The sequence below is a fragment of the Chrysochloris asiatica genome, unplaced genomic scaffold (genome assembly GCF_000296735.1).
Source record: "Chrysochloris asiatica unplaced genomic scaffold, ChrAsi1.0 scaffold00354, whole genome shotgun sequence".
Taxonomy (NCBI): Eukaryota; Metazoa; Chordata; class Mammalia; order Afrosoricida; family Chrysochloridae; genus Chrysochloris; species Chrysochloris asiatica.
The window spans coordinates 2,083,610-2,102,344 of NW_006408872.1; the positions used below are offsets into that span (position 1 = coordinate 2,083,610).

Below are 18,735 nucleotides of genomic sequence, written 5' to 3' on the forward strand. Positions count from 1 at the left end.
GGTCTGTCCTGAAGGATTCAGACCTTCCCAGAAGGAGCTCCAGCTTCCAGAGGAACACAGCAGATCCCAGGCAAGAGTGAGAGGGAGCCCGGGCTTGCCAAGCCCAGCCCTGCCCAGGGACCTCGCCCTCGAGGCCTGCCCACCCAGCCCCACCCCAGACTGGGGCCCCGCCCTCCAGGGGCTGTGTCACTGCCCACAGAGCCTCGCCCTTGAAGACCCTGCCCTCCCCTGGAACCCCGTGTTACCTAGAGCCCCGCTTCCAGAGGCCCACCCCCTCCAGGAATCCCGCCCTTTCCCAGAGCCCCGCCCCGCCCCGCCCGGCCGGCGGGGGGCGGGGCGGCCGGGTGTGGCCGGCTGGCCCGCCTGGCTCCTACTTGCAGGTGTGCACATCGTAGACGCGTGCGCACTCCTGGCAGCTGACGTAGCAGCACCAGTGGAAGACGCAGTGGCACTTCTCCTTGCGCCTCTCGGTGCGCGTGTTGTGGCCACGGCCACAGCACAGCAGGTCGCAGCCATCGATGCCGTGGGAGCTCACGTTGCACGTGCGGTCGCGGGTGCCGAAGGAGCCAGTTTCAGGGTTGGGCTCGCAGAAGTTGGGCGAGGTCTCATAGTAGACCAGGTCCCGTTCCGTGGGCACCTTGAAATAGTTGTAGCGCGGCCTTAGAGTCTCCACCCAGCCGCGGGACTCGCGGTGCTTCTCCACCACCATCTCTGAGGCGCTGTCATATTTGTCCTTGAGGAAGTCACCGATGGCGCGGAAGTCGGGCTGGGACCACCAGCAGGTCTTCACCTCGCAGCTGCCTGACAGCCCATGGCACTTGCACTTTAGGTGCATGTGGCTCGCGATGGCCTGGAGGAACGCAGAGCGTCAGCATTCCACCCTCACCGCCACGCACCCATCTGCCCCCCTCTGTCTGCCCGCCACAAGCCCCTTCTCTTCTTTCCAACTGGTAGAAACTCCCTGGCCGAAGTGGGACCCTCGAAAAGGCCCCAGTACCATGCACTGGGCACCTTTCTGTGGTGCCCCCTTCTTGTTTCGCTTCGGCTATGATCTCTTCTGCCAGGGGGAAACCTCCAAGGGCGATTGAATGAGTGCAGGAAGCAAATCTGATACATGATAATGTACCAGGGTGCTTCAAAAGTTCGTGAAAAAAATGGAGTGAAAAGATAATGGAATTTTTCACAAACTTTTTGAAGCTCATTCCTTATAAAAAAATTGCTGAGTAGAAGCAAGGGAGGGGAGGGAGGCAAGGCATTGATTCTGACTAAAGGAATAAAAAATAACATCATGACAAATGGAAAAGATTGAAAAGAGATTTCATCTTGCTCCGATCCACAATCAACAATCATGGAAGCAGCAGTCATGAAATCAAACGAAGCACTGCATCAGGCAAATCTGCTGCAAAAAGACTTCTCTGGTGTGGCAGACTGCTAGTGTGGCGTTGTAGGATAAGCACTGGACAGCAAGGTTGATTTGAACTGAAAGCTTAGTGGTTTGAACTCCCCAGCAGCTCCTTGGAAACCCTATACAGGGCTCACTATGAGACAGAGCTGACTTTACAGTACTTAACAGCAACATGTTGTTGTTATGTGCTGTGGAGTCGGTTCCAACTCATAGCGACCCTGTACAGGGTTTCTGAGGCTGTAAATCTTTACAGGAGCAGAAAGCCTCATCTTTCTCCTGTGGAACAGCTGGTAGTTTCGAACTGCTGACCATGAGATTAACAGCCAGATTCGTAACCACTACGGCACCAGAGCTCCTTAACAGCAACATGTTGTTGTTGTCAAGTGCCTTCGAGTCGATTCCAACCCATAGTGACCTTGTATAGGGTTTCCAAGGAGCAGCTGGTGAGCTTGAACCGCCGATCTTGCAGTTCAAATGGCTTTGCAGTCTGGCACATTAACCCACAGTGCCACTCCAGGAGTGTTAAAAAAGCAAAGGTAACAATTTGAGGACAGGTGTGTCTGACCAAAGCCAGGATCTTTCAATTGCCTTATATGCATATGAAAGTCAGACAATTTATAAGGAAGATGGTAGAAGAATCGATGCATTTGAATTATGGTGTTGATGAAGAATATTCAAAGTACCATAGATTGCCAGAAGAACAAACAAGTTTGTCTTGGAAGAAGTACAACCAGAATGATCCTCAGAGGTGAGGATGATGAGACTTGTTTCTTATACTTTGGACATGCTATCACGAGGAACCAATTTCTAAAGAAGGACATTATGCTTGGAAAAGTGAAGGGTCATCGAAAAAGAGGAACCCCTCCCCCACAAGATAAAGTGACAGTGACAGCAACAATGGGCTTAAAAGTAACAACTGTGAGGATTGTAGAGGATCAGGGAGTGTTTTGTTCTGCTGTGTGCAGGGTTGATATGAGTTGGCACCGAATAAAGGGCACATGACAACAACAACAACAACAGAGTACTCTGGTTGAGTCATTTTGTTGGAGAGTCCCCAAGTGAATTTCTTTTAAGCCTCTTTTTGTGGATTGGTCAGATTCCCCAGAGAAACATCTTTCATTCTCTTGTCTGGCGGACAATCAAGCTTTGCTGCTGGCTTTCAGAAAATAAAGGGCTGCAGATCTGAGCTTTCTATGTTATTGTTATTGTTGTTAAGTATCCTCGAGTTGGTTCTGACCCATAGCAACCCTGTATGGGGTTTGCAAGTTGTGGCTGGTGAGCTTGAACTGCCCACCTTGTGGTTCAAACTGACTTTGCAGTCCTGCACAGTAATCCACAGCACCATTTGACTGTCTCATCCTCAGATATGAGGCTCTCTGCTTTACCTCTTTCAGAGAGTAAGTCTTTAGACTTCTCCCATGGTAATTGAGGGGCTACAAGGTGCTGGCAGAGGAACTTGGTGTTGTTGTTGCTAAGTGCCTTGGAGTTTGTTCCAATTCACAGTGACCCTGTATAGGGTTTCAAAGGAGCAGCTAGTGGGTTTGAACCTCCAACATTTTAGTTATCAGTCCAATGCTTATCTGGACAGAGGAACTATTGGGTTTAACAGTGTTTTTATATTAGACTTTCAAGACTTTTTTTTATATTAGACTTTCTTGTTTTCAGCCCTATACAAGGAACTTCAAAATGTTCATGGAAAAAATCCATTATCTATTTTCCCCCCATTATCTTTTAATTCCATGTTTCCATGAACTTTTTGAAGCCCCCTTGTATTTACTTCTACTTCCCAAGGTACCCAACACTAGTAAGCCATTCCTGGGCTGGGCCTTGAATTTCTCCTCTACTGGTTTAAGACTCAAGTTTTCTTGGTTCTGCTAAGACACTGAGTGTATGGTGCTCTAAGGTAATCACTGGAGTGCTAACTGCTAGGTCAGCGGTTCAAACCCGCCACCTGCTCCTTGTTAACTATAAGTCATAATTGACTTGACAGCACTTAACAACAACAAGAAGAAATTGAGTATGTATCTATTCGCTTATTTATCACTCACAATTTTGTTATCATTGTCTCTTCTGTTTTTCATGTTTTTCACAGACTTATTTATTTATTCAAAAGTTAACTTATTGATGTTTTAGTGGGATTCTAGGAGGGTATGAAAGGAAAGGCTTATGTTCAGGTTGCCTTCTTTAACTGGCAGTCTCCATTAATTCTTCAGTTCTAGAATATCTATGTAATTTGTTTCCAAATCTATTATAGTCTTTTTACAGATTCCAGTTCTCTGCTGAAATGTCCAGTATTTCTTTGTGAACATAGAAGCATACTTTTTCTCATAACCTGTGTCTAACAATTCTAGTATTTGGATTTGCTCAGTTGTTTTAGCTGACTGTTTCTTATTGTGTCATCAACTCATGTGACAAGTTATCTTTGATTATTGTTTTTTAAAAAATTATTTGTTTTTATAAAAATATTTTGGAGCTTAGAATAAGGTTATCTTCTTCCAAGGAGGATTTTGTCTGCTTTTGTCAGATGCCTGGAGATACCAGCAAATCACCTTAATCCAACTTCAGGTCTTGAGATTTTTCTAGCCTATACATGTGCACAAGGACTGGTCTATTTCTGGTCCTCCTTTTCACTTCATGTCCCAGCCTAAACTGAGGAGTGACTTACCAAGAGATCGCACCCTTTGTGGGTTCCTTAGCTCTGTAAGGCTGCCAGAGTGCACCTCAGCTGCTATACTCTTTGCAAGTTCAGCCCTGGACAAACGCACAGGTACCAGGCACAGTCTTCTCTGGAATCTTGGGCTTCTAATTCCTAACTATATAGTCAATTATTTGATACTTTAAAATTGAAATATACACTGCTGTTGCTGTTGTTAAGTGCCACTGAGTTGGTTCTAACACATAACCACCCTGTATAGGGTTTCCGAGGAGCGGTGGTGAGCTTGAACCGTCAACCTTGCGGTTCAAACCAACTTTGCAGTCCAGCACATTAACCCACAGTGCTATACCAGGACTCTGAAATATACATACAAAAATGTATATATAAGTATATTGTTGTTAGGTTCCATCCAGTCGGTACTGACTCATAATGATGCTATGCACAACAGAATGAAACACTGCCTGGTCCTGCACCATATATATGTAAACATATATAAGTATAAAACATGTCAAAATTTCATAAAATAACTGGCCCACAACACTAGCTCCTCAGAAACTCCCATAATTCTCTCTTTCAGTCATTATTCTCTCCCAGTCTCCAAGGCATAGAGTCTAATGCATAGATTGGTTTCCTTTCTTTATTCTTTATATAAATGGAAACATGCAGCATATTATATTTTGTGTCTGGGTTCTTTACTCAATGTGTTTATGAGATTTGGTCATACTGTTGTATTTAGTTGTAGAGCTCTCATTCTCATTGCTGTGCAGTAAATATTCCACTGTGTGATTGAAGCTAATGAGCATTTTGGTAGTTTCTGTTATCATGTGTATAAGTTGTGCCACTAGGGACATTTAAGTAGATGTAGTTTGTGCAATATACATAATAGAGATGCACAAACTACATGTACTCAAATGTCCCTAGGGGCACAATATGTATTATGTATATGGAGTCCTGGTATGGTGCTATGGGTTAATGCGCCAGACTGCAAAGCCCTTTGAACTACAAGGTTGGTGGTTCAAGCTCACCAGCTGCTCCTTGGAAACCCTATACAGGGTCACTATGGGTTGGAACTGACTCGACAGCACTTAACAACAACAACAACATTATGAATATACTAGTACTGGAATTACTCCTGCTGTGGTACTATAGGGTAAAGCACTGGATCATGAAGGTTGGTTTGAACCACAAGGCCGGTGGTTCAGACTCACCAGCCGCTTCTTGGAAACCCTATACAGGGTCATTATGAGTTAGAACCGACTTGACAGCACCTAACAATACCAATAACAGGGAATTAATAAGATCAGCTATAGTAGATACTGCCAAACACATTGCCAAAGTGGTTGTATTGATTTACCCTCTAACAGCAGTGTTCTAAGCTTTCCAGTTGTTCCAAATCCTTGCCAACACTTGATATCTTCTGTCTTTTTCATTTTAGCAATTCTGATGTATGTGTACTAATAACACATTGTGGTTTTGTTTTGCATTTCCTTGATTTCTAATGATATTGAGCACCCTTTCATGTATTTATTGCCTATTTTGGTTTTTGAAGTAGCTTCATTTAGTCAATTTCTCAATTGGGTTTTCTGTTTCTTATTAATTTATACAGTTCCTTTTATAACTATTGCATATTTGTCATATATATGTATATGAACATTTCCCCCTATGTTGGTTGCCTTTTCAATCTCACAGTGGTATCTTTTTTTATGAATAGAAGTTCTCCTAAGTTTTCTTCTAAAGGTTTTATTGTTTTACCTTTCCCATTAGGATTTGCAATGGATTTTTATGAGGTAGTAGTCAAAGTTAATTTTTTTCCATTTTGTTATCCAATTGATTGAGCACCATTTACTGAAAAGACCATTTTCCTCACTGCACTGCAGTATCCCCTCTGTCATACATGAGGTGATTGTGTATGTGTGGGCATTCTCTGCTTTTAAGAAAGTGTTTGTAATTGCCTTCAGCAGGAGAGTTTAGTATAAATTATTCTGTTCACCATTGTTTGAAGTTGAAGGCACCTTGCCAAATCTCTGCAAACTTGTTTCTCATTCAGTGATTCCATCATTTTTGTGTTGCTAAGTCTAACACACACCTCTCAGTCCTTACGTACTTCATTTCTCATCAGCAACTAACTCTCTATTGACACCCCACTGACCTTATGACCAAGTCTTCTTTCACAAGACTCACGAAGTCCTTCACAATTTGGTCCTTTCAGCCTTTCTGTCTCACAATTTTCTCTTCTTTTCTACTACATATTTGAACTAGATGAAATCCCTTGCAGCCTTGCCTGCCCCTCATCCAAATAACTGTCCATTGCCCTCATGTATCACTCTGTTACCCACTAACAGAGTGAGCCACCAGACTGAGTAGTGGCCCTCAGGGTCTCCTTGTCCCAGCCACCTTGTATGTATGCTGTCTCCTTGTCCCAGCCACCTTATATGTATGTTGTCTCCTTGTTCCAGTAGTTACTGTACTACCTTGTAACTGCCTTTCTGTCTCCCTGTCTATAATAGTGGGGAGGTTCTGGAGGGCAGGCCTCTACCCGGTTCCTCCTGCCTTATGACCTTGTCCTTCTGTGGGAATGCACTGCTTACTACCTGATTCTGACTCATAATGACCCTATATAGGGTTCTGGAGCTGTCAGTCGTTACACACCACTCGCATGTCAATTTGTCGTACTGTGGTGGTTTGCATGTTGCTGTGATGCTGGAAGCTATGCTGTCAGTATTTGAAATCCCCGCAAAGTCACCCATGGTGGACACATTTCAGCAGAGTTTCCAGACTAAGACAGACTAGGAAGAAAGAGAGACAGACCACTTCTGAATGGTTAGCACTGAAACCTTATGAATAGCAGCAGAACATTGTCAGGTGTAGTGCCAGAAGGTGAATCCCTTAGGTTGGAAGGCACTCAAAAACATAACTGCGGAAGAGCTGCCTCCTCAAGGTAGAGGTGACTTTCAAAGCTGCCACACAAGACCTCTAAAGTGTTCAAGAGCAAAGATATCAGTTGGAGGACTAAGGTGTGCCAGACCAAAGCCATGGTGTTTTCAATGGCCTCATATGCATGTGAAAGTTGGACAATGAATAAGGAAGACTGGAGAATTGATACATTTGAGTTATGGTATTGGAGAGAATGTTAAAAGTACCATATACTGCCAGAAGAACACACAAATCTGTGTTGGAAGAAGTACAACTAGAATGCTCCTTAGAAGCATGGACGGTGACACTTTATCTCTCATACTTGGGACATGTTATCAGGAGGGACCAGTCCCTCAAGAAGGATATTGTACTTGGTAAAGTGGAGGGTCCACGAAAAAGAGGGAGACCCCAATGAGATGAACTGGCACAGTGGCAACAGCAAAGGGCTCAAGTAAAAGAGCATTTGTGAGCCTGGCTCAGGATTGGGCAGTGTTTTGTTCTCTCGTACATAGGGTCCCTATGAGTTGGAACTGACTCAATGGCACCTAACAACAACAACAAGTCTTCATAGGAGCAGAAATCTTCCTTGTTCTCCCATGGAGCTGCTGGTGGGTTTGAACTGCCAACCTTGCAGTTAGCAGTCCAGTGCTTATCCTACAATGTCACCAGGGCTCCTGTGGAAATACACTGGACATTGTGAAATCACTTTGAGGCTTTGTGCCCCACCAAACTACACCCCCAAGGGTACCATGGCACACACCTTATTAGGATGCATTTCCCCAGGACATACCTGGCGCCCAGCCTCATTGTTGTGGCGATTCATGGCTGAGCGTGCATCAGGTCGGTTCTCCCTGGCATCTGCAAACTCCCGAGACACCATCCCACCAAACTCGATGTCCTCACTGCAGCCGCCCCACTTCCAGCCCTCTCCTGGTGAGCCTTGGTGGCGGCCACTGCAGCCACAGATGGCAGCAGAGCCCTCTGCACAGGAACGGGTTACTGCGAAGGCCACACCAGCTGAGGCAATGGCATGGACAAAGGCTGACTCCCGGGTGGCTGCAGAGAGAGGTAGAGACATCAAGGTTAGCAAGCTCCATCATGGAGTATGTGGAATAGTAGAACCAAGCTGAATCAGGAAGCAGAGAGGACTGCCTCCGGGGAGTCACTGCTATTTCTTGAGCCAGACATTTGGCATCTGCTGACACCTTTAAGTGACCTCCAGGCATCCACAGGTTTGGGAATGAGGTTACTGGATTAGCCAGGAAGTAAAGTGGACCCAGGGAGGTGAAGTCTGCTTTGCTGAAGAGGTGTGTGTCTATAAGAGATGACCTCCAAAACAAAAGAGCTTCTCCAAAGAAAGCATATGATGACCATGGAAAGATTTTCCACATAGCTAGTCATCTAGAGAAGTACAAAATAAAACCACAAGACACCATGACACACTTATTGTGTGCCATCGATTCAATTCCCACTCATAGAGACTCTGTATACAGTTTCAGAGGCTGTAAATCTTTACTGGAAAAGAAAGTCTCATCTTTTTCCCGAGGAGTGACTGGTAGATTTGGACTGCTGAATTTATGGTCAGCAGCCCAGCTCATAATATACTATGCTACCAGGACTCCTTGCACACCTGTTAGAATAACCAAGACAAAAAGAATAACTATATGAAGTATTGGCAAAGATGTGGACGAACTGGAACTCTCACACGCTATTGGTGTTGTTCTGTTGAGTTGGTTCCAACTCCTAGTGATCTTGTTTTTCAAGGAGCAGTTGGTGAGTTTGAACCACTGACCTTGTGGTTCAAATTGACCTTGTAGTCCAGTGCTTTATCCCACTGCACCACACCAGGACTCCAGTATTGGTAGAAATGTAAAATAGACACAGCTACTTTAGATAACAGTTGTGCAGCATCTTAAAAAGTGAAGGTGTGTGTGAATTGTGTATGTGTGTATAAGAGAAAGAGGATGAGAGGACAGGGTATCATCCTCCCACCCCATCCCCAATCCTGCAAGGTGCAGACTCTTGGATGGACTCCCCCAGAGGTCACTGCATTTACCCCACCAGCTTCTGATCCTATCCTGCCAAACCACTTCTTTCTGGTTCCCTGACATCCCAGGTAGATACCCACAGTTCATGTTCCAGTGGGAGGCTTCTAGGTGACTTCCCCACCTAGAACAGAGCTCCTGGTTCTGCAGGATGCCCACCCTGCACCTTTGCTCTGATAGTGTGACCTTCCCTACTGCCCCCAGTTACAGGTCAACTCTTCCTAACCCTGTCATAGGATTAGTGCCCTCAGGATGCCTCCCAGAATTAAGTTTGGTCCTGAGTACCAGGAGGGTGCAGAATTCTATACCATAGGAGCATTGGAGGTTGGTATGGAAGTTTGTAAGGGCTCTTATTTACTGAGTGTCTCCTTGTTATACAGGGACATTGAGGAGAAGACAGGAAAGTGATATGACTTTTGCAGAAGGACAATAATTGTGAGGGGAGTGGCTAGAGCTTAGGAGCTGACCAAGGTTGGCTTGAAAAGGGGCAAAGAGTGTTGGGATGTGGAGAAAGGTCCACCTTGGACAGGAGTTCAAGGAAGGAGGCCTAAGCCCAGTCCTACACAGCAGGGCAGGCAGCAGTCAGGGGGTGGAGGCATTCTTTCAGGGGATTCTCAAGGGAAAAAGTGTGGGGAATGGAATAGGAGGGCTAAAGGGAAACCCTGGGCATGCAGAGGCACCCAGTGTTGCAAAAGTCTGGTCTCACTGGGCTTTCCTAGACAGGCTAAATATACACATTGGGTATATGCAAGTATTTCTGGAATGACACTTGCGTAACGGGCAGTGGGTCATTGGGACGGAGGTCCAGGAGATGGATGCTCCCAGCACGGAGCTGACATAATGCACCCACCCCTTGACTCACCCATCTGTGTTTGTCTGTTGCATATGTACCTTTGGTCAAGTACTATGATGAATGCTGAGAAAATGTCAGGGACAAGATGAATGAGAGCCTGCTCTCATAGAGTTTACTGATCACATGAAATTTACCATGTGATTAATAACAATCAAACAACACTGCTGCTGATGACCTGGGCTTTAGAGGTAACAGACTTGTCTTGAGATTCACCTTTGCTTACATAGTTAGTGAACCTTGGGTAGGCCACCCCGTATCACTGGGCACTGGAGCTTTCACAGATTGCCCTCAGGATGGTGTTGGGGCAGAGGAAAGAATGCCACCATCAGCAGCCTTGGTTTTCATAGGCCAGGGGACAGCTGGGCCATTTTGGGGAAGGGCTGATGCCATGTGGTATCCTGACTATATCTCTCCTTGGGCCTGTTCTTCTCCTTTCCTTGAGGACCATGCCACCTTGTTAGTACAGGAATGAGGGACCTCATGGGAAAGAGCATTGCTGGTGCTCTGATTGCGTCCTGGGCTTCTGCTGCCAGGCCCTTGGGGTGATGGGACAGTCACTTGCATCATACCAGAAGATGAAAACATGATGAGTAGCAAGGGAATATTATCAGGTATAGTGCTGGAAAATGAGCCAATCAGGTTGAAAGCCTGGGGAAAAATTACCTTCTCAAAGCAGAGTTGACTATGTGACATGAAGCTTTCGAGACCTTCATTTGCTGATGGGGCACAACTCAAAATGGGGAGAAACAGTTTCAAATAATTGGAACATGGAATGTGTATTGAAGTATGAATCTAGGAAAATTACAAGTTGTCAAAAATGAAATGGAACTCCTAAAGATTGATATCTTAGGCATTGTTGTTGTTGTTGTTGAGTGCCATCGAGTCGGGTCCGACCCATAGCGACCCTGTACAGGGTTTCCGAGGGTGTAAATCTTTACGGGAGTAGAAAGCCTCATCTTTCTCCCGCGGAGCGGCTGGTAGTTTCGAACCGCTGACCTTAAGGTTTGCAGTCCGATTCGTAACCACTACGCTACCATACCAGAGCTCCTTAGGCATTAGTGAGCTGGTATTGTCCATTTTGAATTAGACAATCATATGGTTTACTATGTTGGGAGCAACAAATTTGAGAGGTCTGGCATTGTATTCATTGACAAAAAAGAACATTTCAAGATTTATCTTGAAGTACACTGCTATCTGTGATAGTATAATATCCATATGCCTACAAGGAAGACCAGTTAATACCACTATTATTTAAATGTACCCACCAACCACTAAAGACAGTGATGACAAAATTGAAGAATTGTACCAATGTCTTTATTCTGAAATTGATCAAACATGTAATCAGGATGTATTAATACTTACTAGTGACTGGAATGCAAAGGTTGGAAACAAAGAGGAAGGATCAGTACTTGGGAAATATGTAGTTGGCTTTGGTGAAAGAAATGATGCTGGAGATTGCACAATAGAATTTTGCAAGACCAATGACTTACTCATCGAAAAGATCTTTTTAAAACAACATAAAAGGCAACTATACCCATAGACCTCACTAGAGGGAATTCACAGGAATCAAATTGACTACATTTGTGGGAAGGGATGGTGGAAAAGCTCAATATCATCAGCCAAAGCAAGGCCAGGGGATGACTATGAAGCAGTCCATCGATTTGTTCATATGCAAGTTCAGTCTGAAGCTAAAGAAATTAAAACAAGTCCACAAGAGCCAAAAATTTACCTTGACTATTTCTCACCTTAATTTTAGAGATGATCTCAAGCATTATTTGATGAATTAGACACTGATGATGGAAGGCTAAAAGAGTTGTGGGATAACATCAAGAACATTTTACAGAAAGAAAGCAAAAGATCATTAAAAAGACGGGAAAGAAAAAAAATACCAAAATGGATGTCATAAGAGACTCTGAAACTTGCTCTCCAGTGTAGAGAAGTTAAAATGAATGGAAGAAATGAGGAAGTAAAAGAGCTGAACAGAAAATGTCAAAGGGCAGCTTGAGAACACAAAGTCAAGTATTATAATGAAATGTACAAAGATCTGGAGTTAGAAAACCAAAAGGGAAGCTCACGTTCAGCATTTCTCAAGCTGAAAGAACCGAAAAAATTCAAGCCTTGGCTTACAATATTGAAGGATTCTATGGGCCAAATATTGAATGATAAGGAAACATCAAATGAAGATGGAAGAAATATACAGAGTTACTGTACCAAAAAGAAATGGTCTATGTTCAACCATTTCAAGAGGTAGCACATGATCAAGAACAAACAGAATTGAAGGAAGAAGTCCAAGCTGCACTGAAGGCATTGGCGAAAAACAGGGTTCCAGGAATTGGTGGGATACAAATTGAAATCTTTCAACAAACTGATGAAGCATGAAGCACTAACTCTTCTATGACAAGAAATTTGGAATACAACTACCTGGCCAATGGATTGGAAAAGTTCCATATTTGTACCCATTCTAAAGAGATGTAACACAATGGAATGCAGAAATCATTGAACAATGCCATTGAAGTCACACTTAATTAAAATTTTGCTGAAGATAATTAAAAAACAGCTGTAACAGTACATTATTAGGGATTTGATAGAAATGCAAGCCGGATTCAGAAAAGGTCATGGAATGAGGACTATTACTGCTGATGTCAGATGGATCTTGGCTGAAAGCAGAAAATACCTGAAAGATACTTGCTTGTGATCTATTAACTATGCAAAAGTTTTTGACTGTGTGATCATGACAAGCTAAGGATAACATTATGAAGACTGGGTATTCCAGAACACTTGATTGTGCTCATGAGGAGCCTGTACATAGACCAAGAGGCAGTCACTAAAACAGAAAAAGGGGATACTGAATTGTTTAAAGTCAGGAAAGATGTGTGCCAGGGTTGTATTCTTTCACCACAACTATTCAATGTATTTGCTGAGCAAATAATCTGAGAAGCTGAATTATATGAAGAGCATGGTATCAGGATTGGAGGAAGACTCATTTACAACATGCAATATGCAGATTATACAATCTTGCTTGCTAGAAGTGAAAAGGCCTTACAATACTGATGAAGAAAAGACTACAGTCTTCAGTACGGATTGTACCTCAGTGTAAAGAAAACAAAAATCCTCATGACCAGACCAATAAATAACATTGTGATAAATGGAGAAAAGACTGAAATTGTTAAAGACTTCATCTTGCTTGGGTCCTCAATTTACATTCATGGAAGCAACAGTCAAGAAATCCAACAACAAATTATGTTAGATAAGTCTGTTGCATAACACCTCTCTAAAGTGCTCAAGAGCAGATACCAGTTTGAAGATTATGGTGTGCCTGACCCAAGCCATGGTATTTTTAATAGCCTCATATGCATGTGAAAGTTGGACAAAGAATAAGGAAGAACACGGAAGAATTGATGCATTTGAGCTATGATGTTGGAGAAGAATATTGAAAGTCCTATGGATTGCCAGAAGAACAAACAAATCTGTGTTGGAAGAAGTACAGTCAGAATGTTCCTTAGAAGTCAGGATGGCAAGACTTTGTCTTTCATACCTTTATTATTAGGAGGGACCAATCCCTGGCAAAGGACATCATGCTTGGTAAAGTAGAGGCTCAGTGAAAAAGAGAAAGATCGCCAATGAGATGGATTGGCACAATGGCTGCAGCAACAGGCTCAAGCGTTACAACAATTGTGAGGATGGTGCAGGACCAAGAAGTATTTCATTCTGTTGTGCATAGGTTGCTATGAGTTGGAGCCAACTTGATTGCATGTAACAACAACAAGCAGGTCCATAAGGCCACTTGTTCCACTGCTGAGTGGACCAGAGCAGCTGACCTCAGGTCTCTAGATACACATGACTGACAGTGCCCCCTGCCCCATAGTGTACATACTCCCAGCCACACTCTGACATAGTTTTGCACATCCCACATCCCACTCAAAGAAAACAACTCTGTGGCACTGTGGATTAGGTGTTGGGCTACTAACATTAAGGTTGGTGGTTCTAATCTATCAGCTGCTTCACAGGAGAAAGATGAGGTAGTCTCTTCCCATGAAAGTTTGTAGTCTTGGAAACTCTATTTAAGGATGCTATGAATGGAAATTGACTGGATGGTAATGTTTGGTTATTTTTTTTTGGCTCACGTACAAGAGTGCCTGGGATGACACGTGTGTGAGGAAGCGCCCCCAATTCTGACTTTTTGCTTGGCAGCAAGTACTTCTGCTGTTGAGGCTTTAGGTTCAATGACACCCTTTGGTGGCTGCGTCGCCTCCCTCAGGCACTCCCGACTCCTCCTTAGCCTGCCTGCAGACTGGCTCACTCATCCAGTAGCTACAAGCCTAGAAATGAGCTTTCCATCCCTCCTACACTTGGTGAGGAGCTGCTGCTCAACCCTCAGCCTGCCTCTAGCACTCTGGTCTCCCCACTGAAGCCCAGGGTCCTTCTTGTCATCCTCTTCTTACCAGCCACCATCTGCATGTGGCCCAAAGCATCTCCTGTCTGAATAAGAAGAGGTTATAAATTGCACCTATGTTGCTGACCTTCCACATCCTCTCATCTTATCCATACGCACATGTATACACGTAAATGTGCATACACATACAGGTGTACAAGTACACACACAGGTACACACATGTGCATATACAAGACCACAGGTACATACACACACAACACCACACATGTGCATGCCTGTACAACATGCACGTAGACAAATGGACACACTTATGTATATATCTTTACACACAGACACATATATGCATGCTTACACTTGTATATGCATACACACGTGCACAAACTCAAATGCATGCACATACAACCACACTCTGAAAGTGTGGCTCTTTGCTCAGTACCAGCACGAGTGTGTTGTGGCCCTTTCTTCCCTCTTGAATGCTATCTGTCCCTTCAGCCTGACTTCTTTTCTGACCTTGCTTTCCTTCCCAGGCCTGTGAACCCCTCCCTGACCTCCAGTCACTTGCAGCCACTGTTCTTCCCTCCAGTTCTTTCTGGTTCATCCTCTGCTCCCGCTGTTCCTTGTGTTCTGTCTTTGCTCTGTGGGGTGGCAGCCAGGTCCTGGATCAAACCTATATGTGCGCGTCAGTGCCCTTTGTGGCCCTCCCAGGTACTGCTTGCATCCTTTCTGTGGCAGTCTCTGACACAGTCCTGAATAGCAACCATGAGTCCATCTGACTCACCCCAGCCTGGAAACTGGCCATAGATGTTTGTTGGGAGAGTTAGGGCCAGAAAAAAGGGCTGTAGGCCTGGGCTGGTTCATCCTCCAGGGAACACAGCCTCTGCCCCCCACCCCTCCCAACTCTACTTGCTCCCTTTATTGTCCCCATTCCCAAAGCTGAGTTTGAAGCACTCCCCCCTCCCATTTTCCTTTAAAAGAACAACTGGTCGGTGAAACACACAGTTCTTAAACTGTGTGTTTTACCGACCAGTTGTTCTTTTAAAGGAAAATGGCATTTTAAATACCATAGTGGACAGGTTTCAACTGAGCTTCCTGACTAAGACAGACTAGAAAGGAGAGGTGATCTATCTATCTACCTATATATAGCCTGCTCAAGGAACACTGTACAGGGTCGCTATGGGTCGGACCCGACTCGATGGCACTCAACAACAACAACAACAACAAGGAACACTGGTGGAGAATAAGTACATGGAGTTGCCTATCTTTGGATACAAAACAAACAGTAACCATATACCAGACATGCATCCTCTTAGGGACAGGGCCACCTTCCCTCACTGCCCCTCCATTCAACCTAGCCTGAGACCTTGCTTTGTCTCCTAAAGAAGTCAAGGACCCCCCAGTTCCTCCAAAGTAGACTCCAGTCACATCATGTACATGTGGCACAGGTGTGGGTAAGGGCTGTGGGCACCCCTGAGCCCTTTTCCTGACTCCTCCACCTAGGAAGCACAGAATTGAGCCAATTCCAGCTTGTTTCTGTCCTAGGCACCATGGTTCCAGACGTTCTTGTTGGGTACACCACACAAGCCTTCTCATCTGTAAGCCTTACACTCTCCCCATTGCCACGCTTGCTCTTAGCTAGTTGAGGTTGGCTCTGGGTACCCTGCTCAAGGCTCTTACACCTCCATGGCCTTCTGTCAGCCACTCCCTCCTGGCCTTTCTTTGGCTCCTGAGAGATAAGGGGAGAGCCCAGCCTGGGGCCAGGGCTCTCCCAACTTCACCCACACCCTGGAAAAGGGTTTGGAGATCCCTGCTTATCAGAGCATAGGCAAACAAGCCCAGCAGCCAGACCCACTTGAGGGTAAGGGCATGCAGAGGAGGGAGGGAGGGTGGAGGCTTACATTTGGAGGGATAAGAATGTCTCTTGTACAGCTCTGTCACTAACTGTGTGACCTTGTAGAAGTCTCCTTCCTATCTGGGCTTCAATGTACCCTTTTCATAAATGAATAGGTGGGACTGCTTATGTTAAATACTGAAAAAGGGGTGAGTGGTGGATATCAAGGTCAACCAAGGTCAAGGATGCCCTGAAGTGAGCCTTTAATTTAGTCCTGAAGAAAAGTCTCCTAAAGAGGCTCAAGACTACCAGGAGAGGAAATGGTGAGAAGTCTGGACTGTAACACCACCTGTCAGAAATATATAAGGTATTTTGTTTCTGCAGAGAAAATTCCTTTTAAAGCTGAAGCAACATAGTCTTTAAACTATGTCCACGAGATATTTATCAATTACAAAGAAAGAAAATTGAAACTGTAAGTTTACATTGGAGAGACTGGCAGACATCATTTTACCAAGAAGTCAAGATCATCATAGTCAGTAGTGAGACAACCCAACCTCAGGCACCTTCTGATATCATGCACTAAAACGTACACCACATCACCTTGGAGGGATGGATAGCTGCCCCAAATGCATCACTTGAATCTAATCATGAGGAAACACTACATAGGCTCTCACTGAGAGGGAAATCCTGACCAGTACTCCTCAGAGGGCTCAAGTTCATGAAGACAAAAAGCCAGGAGGAGATTAAGGGAAACGGGCACTAAATGTAACATAGAACAGAAAAGGAACATTAAAAGATCCTGGAAGAGAAAAGGAGCATTAGTGCAAGAACTGGTGAAACAGTCTGTAGTTTGGTCAGTAATGTACTCTGCGGAATCCTGGTGTGGTGCTGTGGGTCAATGCACTGGACTACACAGCTATTTGAACTGCAAGGACGGCAGTTTAAGCTCACCAGCTGCTCCTAGGAAACCCTATATGGGGTTGCTATGGGTTGGAACTCACTAAACGGTGCAGCAACAAAAATGTACTACTCTTTGGAGTCCTAGTATAGCACTATAAGATAAGCACTGGACCACAAGGTTGGGTCCCCCGAAACCCTATTTAGGGTCCCTATGAGTTTGGACCAACTCGACAGCACTTAACAAGAACAATAACAGCAATGTACTTAAAAAAAAAAAAAGTTTTATTGTTAATTATGTGATGGTTTACATGGGAGAACATTAGTTTTACATTCATCCTATTGTATATCGTTTCATTGCCATGGTTACAATCCCCTCCATGCATCATCAACCCTGCAAGCCTGCTTCCCCCACCCCCACCCCCACCCCAGTTGTCAGCACACAGCCCCTCTCCCTCTCTGGGTCTAAAGTCTCCAGCTGCTCCATCTCTCCACGTCATTGTCTCTGCCTCCATCTCAGGCATCACTGCTTCTCTGGGTAGGGTCCCGCTCTCCACTCTTCTCCCTTGATGGTCCCAGGGACCTCTGCTCCCCTCCTCACTACAAAACGTCTACCTTTACATTTCCAACCCTCACAATCAGTCCTGATAACAATTATTCACTATTGTATCACAAGAGACCTATCCACATCTCCTTTCATCAGCCCCACCCAGACAGATTGGATACTACTCAGTGGAGAGTCTACCTTCTTCCATGCCCTCTGGATCAAGGCCCCCTCTTGAAAGTTTGTAAGCCAGTCACTTCTTGCCTTTGTGGCTCCCCCAAAGCAATGTATTCTTCAGCAAAGATATCAGTTTGAGGACTAAAGTGTGCCTGACCCAAGCTATGATATTTTCAATTGCTTCATATGCATGTGAAAGTTGGACAATGAATAAAGGAGATCATATAAGAATTGATACATTTGAGTTATGGTGTTGAAGGAGAATATTGAAAGTACCATGGATTTCCAGATGAACAAATAAGTTTCTGTTGGAGGATGTGCATCCAGAATGCTCCATAGAAGCCAGAATGGTCAGACTTTATGTCTTATACTTTGGACATGCCATCAGGGAGGACTAGTGCGTGGAGAAAGACATCATGCTTGGTAAAGTGGAGGGTCAGAGAAAAAGAGGAAGATCCTCAAGGAGATGGATTGACACATGGCAGCAACAATGGGCTCAAACACAGCAACAATTGTGAGGATGGAACAGGACCAGGCAATGTTTTGTTCTGCTGGGCATAGGGTCACTGTGAGTTGACTCCACCACAACTAACAACAGTGTACTTTCCTGGTTTTGGTTATGTATGCTGTTAACATGGTAGGGGAAGTTGGGTAAGAGGTATACAAGAATTCTGCACTATTTCTGCAACTTTGCTATAAATCTAAAATTACTTCAAAAGAAAAAGTTAAGAAAAAATCTGAGGTTCTGCAAAAGATTTTAATCCCAGGTAGAATAACACTCAGGGTTCATGGGAAGGCTTTGGTGGGTTTATAACCTCTCAAAATCATGAGCAGCAATGACGGTTGTGTGTGGGATCATTTACTTTTTCCACAGAGAGAATCCATTGCTTTTATCAGTTTTTCAAAAGGGTTTGAAAGAAGAAGGTTATGAATCTGGTCCAGAGTAATCTTATTTTACCAAGGACGTTAAGGAAAGAGTATTTAAATTTAGGGTCTGAGAGGTCTGGTAGTTGCTTTACTCATA

The 18,735-nt window shown here is 44.4% G+C and overlaps 1 protein-coding gene across 1 annotated transcript in view; it reads right to left on the reverse strand.

The window, feature by feature from the left end:
* Positions 1 to 365: 365 nt before the first annotated feature.
* The window catches only part of WNT3A (wingless-type MMTV integration site family, member 3A), a 106,915-nt gene continuing 88,545 nt past the window's right edge, over positions 366 to 18,735 (reverse strand). The window contains exons 3-4 of the mRNA XM_006876122.1: positions 7,765 to 8,030; positions 366 to 850 (exon numbers count right to left, since the gene is read on the reverse strand). Coding sequence (XP_006876184.1) covers positions 371 to 850; positions 7,765 to 8,030 — 746 coding nt within the window. The 3' untranslated portion in view covers positions 366 to 370. The remainder of the gene's footprint in view (positions 851 to 7,764; positions 8,031 to 18,735) is intronic.